This window comes from Tinamus guttatus, unplaced genomic scaffold (assembly GCF_059628265.1).
Source record: "Tinamus guttatus ecotype Peru unplaced genomic scaffold, ASM5962826v1 Tinamus_guttatus_pri_ptg000685l, whole genome shotgun sequence".
In the NCBI taxonomy this organism is placed as follows: domain Eukaryota; kingdom Metazoa; phylum Chordata; class Aves; order Tinamiformes; family Tinamidae; genus Tinamus; species Tinamus guttatus.
This window is the reverse complement of record NW_028289219.1, coordinates 363020-375546: the sequence shown is the minus strand read 5'-3', so window position 1 is coordinate 375546 and position 12527 is coordinate 363020. Positions and strand designations below refer to the sequence as shown.

At 46.1% G+C, this 12527-nt stretch overlaps 1 protein-coding gene across 4 annotated transcripts in view; it reads right to left on the bottom strand.

Moving 5' to 3' along the window:
- CTIF (cap binding complex dependent translation initiation factor) overlaps window positions 1-12527 on the bottom strand; it is a 159444-nt gene that overhangs the window by 90493 nt on the left and 56424 nt on the right. For all 4 annotated transcript variants that reach the window (XM_088536631.1, XM_088536632.1, XM_088536633.1 and 1 more), the window contains one exon: window positions 11199-11274. In XM_088536631.1, coding sequence (XP_088392757.1) covers window positions 11199-11274 — 76 coding nt within the window. The remainder of the gene's footprint in view (window positions 1-11198; window positions 11275-12527) is intronic.

The window sequence follows — 12527 nt, the reverse complement described above, 5'->3', positions numbered from 1 at the left end:
CCCTAGCAAATCCAGAGCAAACAGGGACACTGGTTTCGTTCACACCCTATTTATCAGGGGATCTCATCAGGCTGCAAGTCTGGATGCCACCCTGGGCCCACCTCGGCTTTTAAACGGTACCAAATGAGAACCCCCGTTTGACATTTGGATTTTAAAAACTGTCTCTTCTTGCCGAATGCCCTTTAAATAATAATAAAGAACATCTCATTTTTAAAGCTGCTGGTTCAAATAACGCCTGTGTAACTACAGGCCACAAATCTTTCCATCCTTCCCCAGGAACGCCATAGTAACACAAACTGGAGGATGTGGAGGTTACATTTCCTTTATTGATAGGTACCCCAGGAGGAAGGCTGGCCCAGGTGAAGCCCCCAGATTAAATGAGTATTTCCATTTGCATGCGTGTGATTGAGCAAGGCCTGGAGGCTCCTTCCCTGAGACCAGCAAAAGATGCAATCTATTTCTTGTGTGATATGGGCTTGTTTTGCCCCGGCGAGAGGAAACAAACTGCTCCTGTGATCACACATATTTGCTTTCCGTTTGGAGAGGGCGCCTCAAAAGAATATACAATGCGAAATGAAATAATCAAGCAGGCCACAAAAGCAGGAAGAAATGAAGCTTTATCATTCTCTAGTGGCTTCTCTCCTCGTACATTACAGGAATAAAAAAAAAATATTAAAAATAAAACGAAACCCAAGAGTGAGCTGTCTCACAGGGCAGTACCAGCAGGTGAAAGGCCAGGCTTTAACCCGAGGCGTGAAGCAACGTGCTAGGGCAGAAGAGTGACATTCCCAGGTCACATTCAAGAGTAGATGCATGGATTAAAGCTGGGGCTTCTGCTTTAATCCTGCTTTGCCCTCTGCGGGATCCTTCCGAGCGGGCACAGCACACAGCTGAAAACCCACAGGGACAACAACAGAGCAAACAGGGATGCAAAAAACCTGGAGCAGATGACGGCTCAGCTGGGGAAGCAGCAGCCATGGGTTGTGCCCTGCATGGCCAAAGACCTGGCAATCCCAAGCGGTCTCCGTGCTTTCCTGCAAACTCTTGTCTTCCTGCCTCAGTTTCCCCATGCACACGTACCGAGCAGCTACCCGTTTGCTGCATTTTGCCACGCGTACATTTGTATCCGTGTCCAAATATGGTCCGGTGAGATACAGGGGGAGCAAGAACACATTCCTTTTGCTATTTATATTAGCCCAGATTAAAGCCTTTAACCCCACAATTCAGCACAGGAATTTCAAAGATGGCACGGACGGCTCTTTCGTTGACTGTCTTGCATTCTAGCGCTCACATATCCGAGCGGCTGCCGCTTTTAGATCCAGCGGAAAAGTGCCCGAGGTAGCTCAAAAAAACCCCCAAACACCAAACAAACCCCAAAGGTATTTTTAAAATTATAATCTATAGAAAAAAATTAGGGACAACATGAGCACACGACTAAGAAAGACCTCTGGGGTACAGAGCTCAGTCCTGTGCTAGCACAGACAAGTACATCCTATAACTCCCTTCACAAACAATCTTTATCTTCCCCATGAAAAACACAGACAGGCGTCACGTGCAGCAATAAACTTCCTAGTTAAAGCACAATCTCTGACCGAACTACCTTGTCTTGCAATAAACATCTATCCTGCTACTAAACAGCTATATTTACATCCATAGCTATATATATGTGTGTCTCCAAACTGCCTGGCACGTCCAACTGCAGCACGTAAGTGGATTTACTTACCTGCTGGCTGCAAACAGGAAACCTGTGTTTTAAGAACCTCTGGTCTCATTTATTGCAGCAGTTGTTATTTCTGTAACATCAGAGAAAAGATTTTTTGCAAAAGGCGGTGGGGGAACATCTTCTAATTAAGAATTCATTTTAAATGTGGCAGGAAACATTAATGTGACAATTATTTTGTCACACAAGAGATGTCATATTAGCAGATTTTTTATGAAAAGCTGCATTTTTCTGCCATTTGGTTCCTCTGCCAATGGAAACATTTGCGTGTGTCTTTTCTTTGGTCTTTGGATTGTCCATTTTTTAGAAAGAAATTCTTTCCTTTATTTTGCTAAAAAACTTACGCCTTTCATGGTGAAAGGGGAAGAGGATTATGATGTGGAAATAGCCAAGCCATAAGAAGTATTTGACCGACCAAAGTAGTATTGAATTTTCATACGGGATATTTAGAAACCTGATTTTTTTTTCTCTGCTACTTTCCTAACAGCTTTTTAACTTAAGCGCTACTCCCCAACTGGCTTCATGAAAATATCCAGCAGAAATTCAATGGAGTGCTGAGAAAGACCTCTCAGATTTCTAATGAATCCTCTGGGAGACTAAAGTAGAAAAAGGATATATCATTCTTCAGAAGTTAAAATAAAATACAAGCAGTTTTGGGGGAGGCAGTGTGTTTTTTTTTTTCTTTAAACAGTCTATAGAAAAGGCAGAAAAGAACAAGCCAAAACCTTTCAGTCTTTCTTTAGATATTCTATAGCTGCAGAAATCAACTTCTTTATTATTTAATTTATTTATTATTCTTATGAAAAGTCAGCTCTGAGCCTGAGAAAAGCCTGCGTTGTTTACAGTATGTTTAAGCCAGAGTGCAATGCAGTGTTTTTTTAGAGCCTCAAACATCTACAGGATTGTTATCTATATGGCAATACCAGTCCCCATATCCAAATTAGCTAATTCCCCACTAGCCCGAGGTTCTCAGGTCTAAAACTACTTGTTGCACTCCTTAAAAGCAACAAAATGTTCTTGCTCATGCTGTCAGGAGCATTTTCCCATCCAGCTCTCAGATCCTCTTCTGTCTCTTCCTCGTGGCCCCTGGCCGTGAAGCTCCATCCACACAGAGTGCACTCGCACCTGCCTCAGCCCAGCCGCTTGGCTGCTTGGTCTACCAGGCCAAAGGACAACATGCAAAGCAGCTCAAACTCCATCTTGTGCATCTGTTCTTTTTGGATAATTGACACAGATTAGTGCCTGAAAGCCCACAGCCCAAGGAAGAGAGGTTCTCCAGGACCAAGCACCCCTGGGCAGGTACCAACCTCCCTGCTCTCTGCACGTCCTTCCACAGGGGCTGGGAGCAACATGTGGGATGAAGGACAGATGGAAATAATGGAAGTCCAGATAAATGGCACTCTATTCAATAGGCAGTGTTGACCCCAGAGAAAGGGATGGTGACTCAGGACCTGCAGCACTGGTCCTTGTGGCGAGCAGCTTGCCATGGTTCTCCCATAGGACCAGAACCTAGCATGGGATTTTAAAGATTTAAAAAGACTTCCCAAAACACTGGGGAGATGTGGCAACACGATGGAGGAAGGCCTCGATCATGTGAGCATTGGAGAAATGGCCCACCAGGCACCTGGGCATGAGGTGCTGTCCATGAAAGCGGGTGATGGTGCCATTTTGCAAAAAGCCATAGAGCTTGGAGAAGCCAACGGCGGGGACTGCGCAGCGGCTGTGGGGCTCCTCTTCCCGGGGAGGACACATCTCTGTCCCAAGTGTTGGTCGAGCTCAGCCCAAAGCGCAGAAAACCCCCTTCCCCTCTGTACCGGCGGCTGCGCAGGACCGATGCGCACAGCACCCGCTGGGTGGATGCGAGCGCGAGGAGAGCGATAGGGACACGGCGGGATTTGCCCTGTGGAGAAGGCATGAGGAGGCCGCGCGGCAGCCTCCGCTTCTCGCAGAGCATTGTGTGGGGCCGGTGGCCGTGGCGTGGAGAGGCCGCAGTGCCCTCTAGCGCTGAGCCCGGCCCCGCTGCCACTCGCCCCGGCCCCACGGCTGCCACACGCCAGTGCTGGCTCTGCTCGGCCGTGGGCACCCACAAACCCTCGTCTGGCTAAGCCTCGGCCTCCTACAGCCCGCGGGGGCTGCAGATAAGCCCCTCGCGCTCGCTCCATGGATCCCTGCTCAGCAACTGCATGAGCCTGAGGGGTCCCACGTTATCGCTGCAACAAACTGCATTCAGAGCATTTCCCGAAAGAGAAGTAAAAATAAAGGCAGCTAGTCAGGCTGAGGGGAGGCGATTCTGACTCGCAGCCACCACTTCCCTGGTGCTTCCTGGAATGACCATGTGTCTGGAGCTCTCAATCTGCACAGCCTTCTACTCACAACCCTTTGCACAATGTTACCAGACAGTCTAGCACACTATGGAAGACAACCATAACCTGAAAGGTCCACCAAAGAGCTACCCTTTTTCTGCCCCTCTGACAAAAAGCACTGCTGTTATAATCTGATTGAGGCTCACAGAGCAACTGTGCTCTATCATCAGAGCCGAAGCTTGTCCCTTGCAAGATTAACCAAATGGAGGAAGCGCATGGAATTCAAGCCAACCCTGGTCATGATTTGTCCCTTCCAACTCTTTGCAGACCATAACAAGTCTTCTGCCTTGCACTGCTGATGACCTCAGTGCTGACAAGGGGGTGAGATTCACAGTGAAGGGGCTACAGGTGACCAAGTCAATCGATTCAGCCTGTTCCTTTTCCCAAGAAGACTGTCACTGTCAGCAGAGTTAAATGCCGCATAAGATGGATCCCAGAATGATGATACCTTGCAGAAAGCCACACACTTTTTCCCAGCAGTGGAGATCTGACTTTCAATACATTGTGACCTATACTCAAGCAAACCTTGGCTTTTTGACAGGGACTTTCCGCAGCAGTTTAAGCGGTTACAGCGCTGGAAAGACCCTTGGGATATGGGAAGCTGGCTTGGTAAATGCAAAGCCTTCTCAAAAAACTGCACCAGGCTTGCACACAGCTGATTAAATTCAGGAGGATATGGGTGGAGAGGGAAGAAATCACTCCAGTTTGGGGCTCTCAGCAAGCTGGCATGACTTGGTCATACACCGGGCTACATGGGCATATAAAAACCCTCAGGGTTACTACAGGACTGGCAGAAGAGACATGTAGCCTAGGAAGATTTTGGGACATAGACGGAGCTAGAACTCCATGAACTCAATACTGTTATTTCCAGTGGGAAGGGATGCCAGTTATTCGGAGATGAGAAAACCACAGGTGTACATTTATGGAACAATTTGCTCTGAGACAGCTACAGGGTGAAGGCTGAGGAGAGTTTCTCAGTGTTTCTCCAGCAGTTTTTCACATTGATCCAGTCCAGCTTTGTCTTTTCCACCCCTCGTTGCAAACAAGGATGGCAATGGTGACATGTGGCCCCTGGCACTCACAGTGTTTAAGCCTTACTTGTGTCCCATCACCACTGCTGAACACATCTGCCAGTTGTGTGGACTGCAATTGCCTCCTCACCTCGAGGAGAGCAGATTTGCAGCCCTTTACCTTGGAACAAGCGTTCACAGCATGTGCATGCACAGGACCAGGCTCCCCTCTGCTGGCTGCTTCCAGCAATACCTCTCAGCAGCAGGAATTGTGCTTCTGGCTCCAGTGGAAAAGCAGGAAAGCTTTCTGATGTTGCCTAGTCTCCAGCTGCAGTCCATGCTTTAATCTCTCAGATGACATCTGGCCGTGGCACTGGGGCATGCAACATCTACAGACCCAACTCTGGGAGCCTGGTGTGCAGGACACATTGGCTGCTGACCTCCTGGCACCCAGGAATCCCCCGAGGTCCTGCCGAGAGGGTCTCCTGGAGCAATCGCTGGCTAGACAGGGTGAAGTGTGTTTGTTAACTTGCAAGGGAGTGCAAGGCAGGGAAGTTGCTTAGCAACCTTGGAGAGCCAGGAGGCATCATCTGCAAAAATGCAGCTCTCAAAGTGAAGGGATTTGGGCTGGCTAAAGGATTGGCTGCCTAGAGAACAAGGAGGAGGGAAAAACTGTCCAGAGGCATCACTAAGGCATCCTGGAAACCTTCTGCTGCAGCAGAAACAGGACCAGGTAGCAAAAGGGGAAGGAAGAGGATGACTATTGCACTGAGAGAATTCTGAAACTGTCTGAAGCACAAGGAAGGTAAAACAACCACCACCACCAAACCTTCTTGGAGCCCCATGTGGATCAGAGACCACTGCGCTACTGCAGCCACGCCACGGCCCACTCCAGGAAGGCCAACAATCTACACTGACCAGGATCTTCCACGCTAGTGTAGAACATCAGGCTCTTCATCTTGAGCAGTAATCAAGGAGAGCGACAGCACAGAAAATGTTTGCCCAGGATTCACCTTTCTCTCCTCAGATGTCTGCGTCAGCTTCATTTCTGTTTCAATGTCTAAGCATGCTAAATATGTCTAAATGTCTCCATCTGAGGTCCTTTTAGGGTTTGATGAGTGTAGATGCATATATCATCTGACCTTTTTGAGATGCCTACATTAAAATGTAAACCCAGAAATGTCTATATATTTACTGCGGGTAAAACAACCCAGATGATAGAGACTTCTACCTTTACTCACATGAACTCTGCACTAAACTCTGAGCTCTACTTGCCAACGAGAAGGGAATCCCAAGGAGATCAGGCAGAAAAACCTATTAGGTGTCTAAATTTAGGTAGGAACCCAGCACACTCAGGACACCTGATGCTTCTAAGCCTGCCTGGATGAAGTCTGGAATACAAGAGTGGCTACAACATTTGTAGCGTCTTCTGTACACTGCTCCTGCATTTAACTTCGCCCTCCTTAGCAGCCCTAGAAATTAGATAGCTGTTTTTTTTCCCCTTTTTTCTTTTTTTTTGAAATACCATATTTCTGTTTTAATCAAAGTATTTATAGTTTTATGTCAAATAAGCTGGGAGCTCTCAGGGCACCTCATATGGACTGTTCTGCAGATCACAGTGGTTACCTCAACCAGCAGCTACAGATTCACATAATCACACAGCTCTGGAGTTGGCCCCTTCAACTTTCAAACTCTACAAAGGTTTCTAGGATGCTAAAGGTTTCATACATGCTAAAGGGAAACCGGTAAACTGCAGTTTCTCCCTTTTCCTAAGAAGTTGCATCCTTGGCTTCTCATCCAACAAAGAGGCTGAATGACAATTAGATCCATTAACTGTGCAGAAGTAAAACAACTCATATAATAAAACCACAAATGCACCACCCTATTGGTCAAGAATCTGCAAGGCATCAGAAAGCCAGGAGATGTGAATCCAGCAAACTGAAAGCCAAAAGCAGCAAGGTGCCTGTTCAGCAACCCTTGCCACTGCTAAGCATATTTGTCCCCAAACTCTCTTTCTATGTCTAGGAGTTCAGGATGTCCCATTGACCTCTGGTCTCAGCTATCGGCTTCTCGTCAGATCTCTTTGCAAAAAAACAAAGATGTGGAGGGAAGAGTCAGATGCTTTCCTTGTAGTTTGTCAGGAGAAAGGAAAGACATCACTAAAGAGCAGTGGAAGCAGATTATGACCCAGACAGGTTGGAAGCCACCAGCAAAGTGTCTTTCAGCTCAACACAAAAAGCCAGTCTGGTAGGCCTAGAGAGCTGGCCCCTGAGCTGCTCTCACATACGGACATCAAAGTACAGTGTTTGCATGTAGCCAACTCTATTATCTCTACTGCAGCTTCTATCAACTGACAAATGGGACCCATCTGCAACAGAAACAGGACTGTGGGGAACCAGTTGTGACTGCAATGAACACCGAGCCTCTACTCCTTGATACCAAACCAGTTGCATGGCTGGCTCCATCAAACTAGTTGGCAAGCAAGGTGAAAACTGAGAGGCTGATGAAAACCAGAATGTGCATCTCACCTGTGCTTCTCCAAAGCAGAGGATCAGTCCTTCCTGGAGTGCAATAAAAAGATCATGTGTGGGGGATAATTATCTTCTAAAAATATTTTTTCCAAAGCCACTTTTTGGCAGCACTTAGGAAAAGTAGTGCCCAAGTCCCACTACACGAAGATGAAGAGGTTACGACTCATGAGCAGAGCTAAAATGGTGACCTCCCACACTCTCAGTCACTGCAAAAGCAAAGGAAAAAGCATTTGCTCAAGTCGTATGCACTGTGTGAACGAGATCCTCCAAAACCAGGAGGAAAACCTCTGCTATCCCCAGCTCGTTGTTATTTACAAGGCAACAGATGCCCTCCGCACACACAGTGCATTTTCCAGCTGGTTTCCAGCAGTGTCAGTGTGATCCCAAGCATTGTGCTAGCACAAAGGCAGCCACCCGGCCACTCCCATCGCGCTGCAAACTCATTCATTCCCGACAGGAACGGCCGCACTAGAAGCTTTCCATGTAAGCTCTATTTACTACCAAACCCGCCCACACCAGGCGAGCCTTGCAAAGATGGCAGGAGGAAATCGAAGCACAGAACTGGTCAACGGTGTCAAGAGGCACTGGGAATGCTGTGCTGCAGCACGCGGAAGCTGTGCTGGATCTGCTGGTTGCTGCCTGCCCACGAGATGGCAGAGCGAGCCAGGCTGCTTCGCCCTCCGCCAAGAGCATCTCGGAAGAGGGACACACACGCACACCTTGTAACCTCAAAACAAAAGGCTGGGGATAAGTGTTTTTCCCTCAGAGAGCTATGAAGAGAGAGGGCTTGGGGGAGGTTATTTATTACACCTGTAAATAATATCACCCAAGACCACAGGATTTCTTGCAATATTTTGTTAAAAACTATTGGCAGATACCTGTAGCAAACGCCATATTCACATGTGAATTTCCAGACAACCAGAGCATTCTGTTTAACTCCTGTGAGAGGCCACTGCAAATACAAGCTGAGATACAGATACAGACTCGGGTGCAGGAAGACGGCAGCATCAAAGAAATGTGCAATGGAGCTTTGCTCTTTCTCTCTCAAACCTGGTGCCCTGGATTATCTCTACCATGGCTGAATATGCACATTTAGAAACACAAAGCATTTATATCACTGCATCATACCTGAGAACAAGCCAAGAGGCCAGTGTGTCCATGCACGGCCCCCCTGTCAATCTGGCATCTCCTAAGAGATGAGCAGGAAGTAATTAGAAAGCATTTGCTAATTAGCAACCCATAAGGTTTTCAAGACGGAGAAAATGTTATGCATCTCTGGCCCAAAAAGCCTCTTTTTCAGGATATGACTTAGAAACAACTGCAATGTGGGAAAGCTCCCTGGAAACCAAAGGATTCATGTCCATGCACACACATACATATGTGTCTTTGTATCCTTGTGCACTGTATCCCAAAGAGCCACTTAAAACAAGGAAGTGATCAACAGCAGCTCAATCACTGTCAGCGTCGCCTAGGCACGTTCAAATCCTGTCAACAACAACAGGTCAGGATCAACCCAGCTGTCAAGAAGCATTTCACTTCTCAACGCGGAACACGTTAAATCCTCCCCAATAGCTACGTGGCTTTTGGGTCCCGCATGCACTACAACTGTCCAGGCCTAGGTAGGCCAATCTCTGGAAGAACGTAGCATTTACGAACCAGAGCAGAGGGACAAGTAAAACACCAAATAAAATACAAATTCTGCCAGGTCTTCAAGGCAATGCTTAGACCCACGACGCTAGCAATTAAGATCTCTGAGCAACACCACACAAGTTTGAGGTGTGGCTAGAAGCACTTGATTGATAGAGATTTTCCTTTGATAGTGGCATACAGGAGAATTAATTCATCAGAACGCCACAACAGCACAAGAGGATAGTTAGCCCAGGAAGCCCTACTTCATAGCTGTCATTTATGAAAGTTCAACTCTGGAGAAGAAGAATGTCAGCTCCTGGCACAGAACGGGAGAGTTTCTTCTCTGAAAGAAACTTCTAATAGTTTCTTCTAATCTTCTTTATTTCTTTTGAATAGTTTCTTCTCATAGTGCAAGTTGCCATGACTAAAACATCACTTCATCAGCGCTGGTCCTGCTCAGTGAGGCACTTCAATGTCCCTCTCCTGAACGGGAACAGATATGCATCCTGCTGCCCTAAGCCACAAGTCACTTACCAGGCAGTGTCCTTATTCCTTGCCTGCTTTTTGCCTCCTGTCCATTAGAGGCAATTTCCTGAGTAATTAGGAGAAAGTGTCATCCTGAAAGGAAAACTCCACCCTGAGACTCTGCACTTCTGCATTCAGCTCGCCTTGTGTGACCTCAAGTATTAAGCACTCACCCTCCCTGTGGCTTAGTTCTCTAACTAACCTCCCTCTGCAGACTGCATTCCTGCCTCCTACCCTGCCAAGGGACATGTTCAGCTAGTAAGAGTCCTTTGAAGAGAGTCACAGTCCTGGCCACTGGGCACAGCCTGTGACCCAAAATATGCAGTCCCAACACATCTGGAAACTCCCTTCAATTTTATACATAAAACAATTTCAATCATCCCCCAGAGAAAATAACCTCATTTGGTAGAATTACTTGGGGCTAAATTTACTCTCAGCTAACTCTGATGTTTTCTGCCTCTGACCTAAAGTCCAGATACACTGAGCACATAAGAGACTGAGCAGAGAAGAGCTGCATGAAGTGCTTCTCCGGGCCAAAGTCAGCAATACTTCTCCACTCTTTTCACTTCTTTATCTCATTATTGCCAGCGAGATCACTCAGAAGGAATAGTAACATGGATCACCACATGACTTGAAGGATGAGCAGGCTTTTCCTCACACGATGCATGAGCAAGAATCCCAGCGGGCTCTTGCTCAGGGCTAAAAATTGAAACACGACCAGAGAACATGGGATGTCTCAGCCCTTCCCTCTGAAGGCAAAGAGGGGCTGTTCTTAAGATCTAAAGGTGACTCAACAAGAAGCGTGCAGAGCACTTTCAGAGAGATGCATAATCCAGGGCACTCATCTCTTTTCAGGACTGGGGCATGGGAAAGAGAAGGGTTATATGACACTACTCAGCCAGCCTACTTGATGGGGCTATTTAATTAAAGGCCACATACTCCTATTTCCTCACATCTGAGTGCCAAAAAAGTGAATAATCATTACATACACACACACATGCACGCTTCAGGGTAGAATCATCTGAATCAACACAGTTAATGATGTCTTCTTGACAGCATGATTCCTTTTATGAAACCTAAAGGACCACAGCTCAGGCTATCCACACTGCTTAGGAAGCTAAGTCTTAGGGAAGTCAATGGAGTAACAGTCTACTAGGATCTCTTAGAATTTCTTAAGAAATTTCTTAAGAATTCTAAGAATTTCTTAGCTGGAAGTAGTGGTAGATCCAAGATTTTCATCGGACTTAACCAAATGGCAGTGAAAGCCCCTGTTGCCCTCGGGCCACCACTGCCAGCTTAGACCACTCACCTTGCCTGGGAGCTTCCCCAGGTTCTGTGGACCATTTCACGGCGAAAGGAGGCAAAGGGAGCTGTTGGGGTATGAGCGGTACTGCGGAGCAGAGATGGCTCCAACACCTACCTGCCACACGGGAAGGACCTTCTCTATGTCGTTCAGGTTGATGCTGTCGCCATCCTCATATTTCCCTTTGCCAAGTCTACAGCAGAAAGAAACAAAACAAAAGCTCATGAACCATGCCGGAGACTCTCACAAAAACAGAGGCGCTCTGAAATGACTACACCTTGAAAACGCTGCCGCCCAGGCACGAAGTCACTTCTATCAAGTGACTTGTATCCAATCCCACCCACCAGCACCAGCTACTTCTTGCCAGAGCATTAAAATGCTCTTACTATGTCCTGGTTGAAACTCTTGGGAGAAAACTTAAGGCAGTCTCAAGCACTAATACTAGGTGATTTAAAGGGAGTGAATTCCCATGCCAAGGAAAATAGTATCCACTCGGATGAAAAAACGGGAAAGAAAAATGTAACCATAAGTGTTTCTTTTGAACTGCTTCTCATTTACTAGACTTCCCCAGTGCTCTTGTTCTCCTGCTGAAAAAGACAGCAGCGAGCAAGCATAAATTTAAATCACGAACAGGCAAAAAGCAGAACACATCAATACAAATATAAACATAAATTCTGAAACACATAAAATTGGCAAGAGAAACCAAACATAACAGACCAAATAGACGGCTGCCGGGATGATTAGCAAGCTTTATTAGATCAAGAAATAATAATAAAAAAAATTCTGAAAATATTATGGGTCTGCTACTAGTTGAACGCAAACCACTTGTTAAGAAGGAAGAAAAATTGTCAATATATACAGACTTCTGCATTTATAAATAATAAGAGTAATCAATTTTTATCCTGCAACAATGATAAAAGTATTTTTCAGCCAGTTAGTGATAAGATGTTAAAAAAATACATTAGACAACAAATCAAAGAGCACAAGATCGAGGTAACTGGTGTCCAGGAGGCCAAGATCAAATCTTGGTAGAATCACAGTAAAAGGGGAGGTCATAGACCTCTGTGGAGATCCCAGAATATTCAGGAAAAAAATGCCATATGTTGAAGCGTCTTTCCAGATTCAGTAGGCTCATTCAGCATGATTTCAGTGTGGAAAGGTCACGAATGTCCAACAGAGCAAACTTAAAAAGGAATAAAAATATCTTGTCTTTATTTCTTCCATTCTAACTGGTGTAGCTTATGACTTGTATTAATCACATTCTGTGAGATGCACTGTTTGTGCCAACAACATGTACTTAGCCTAGAAACTTAAGAGTTACTCACGTTGTTCCAAATATTCTGAAAACTAGTTTATTTACCTGCTGTAAATGTTTAAAAAGTGCAGAAGAGCCTTACACAGTTAAGTGCTTTTGCTTCTTGTTACCCCAGCACCAGTTACAAAGAC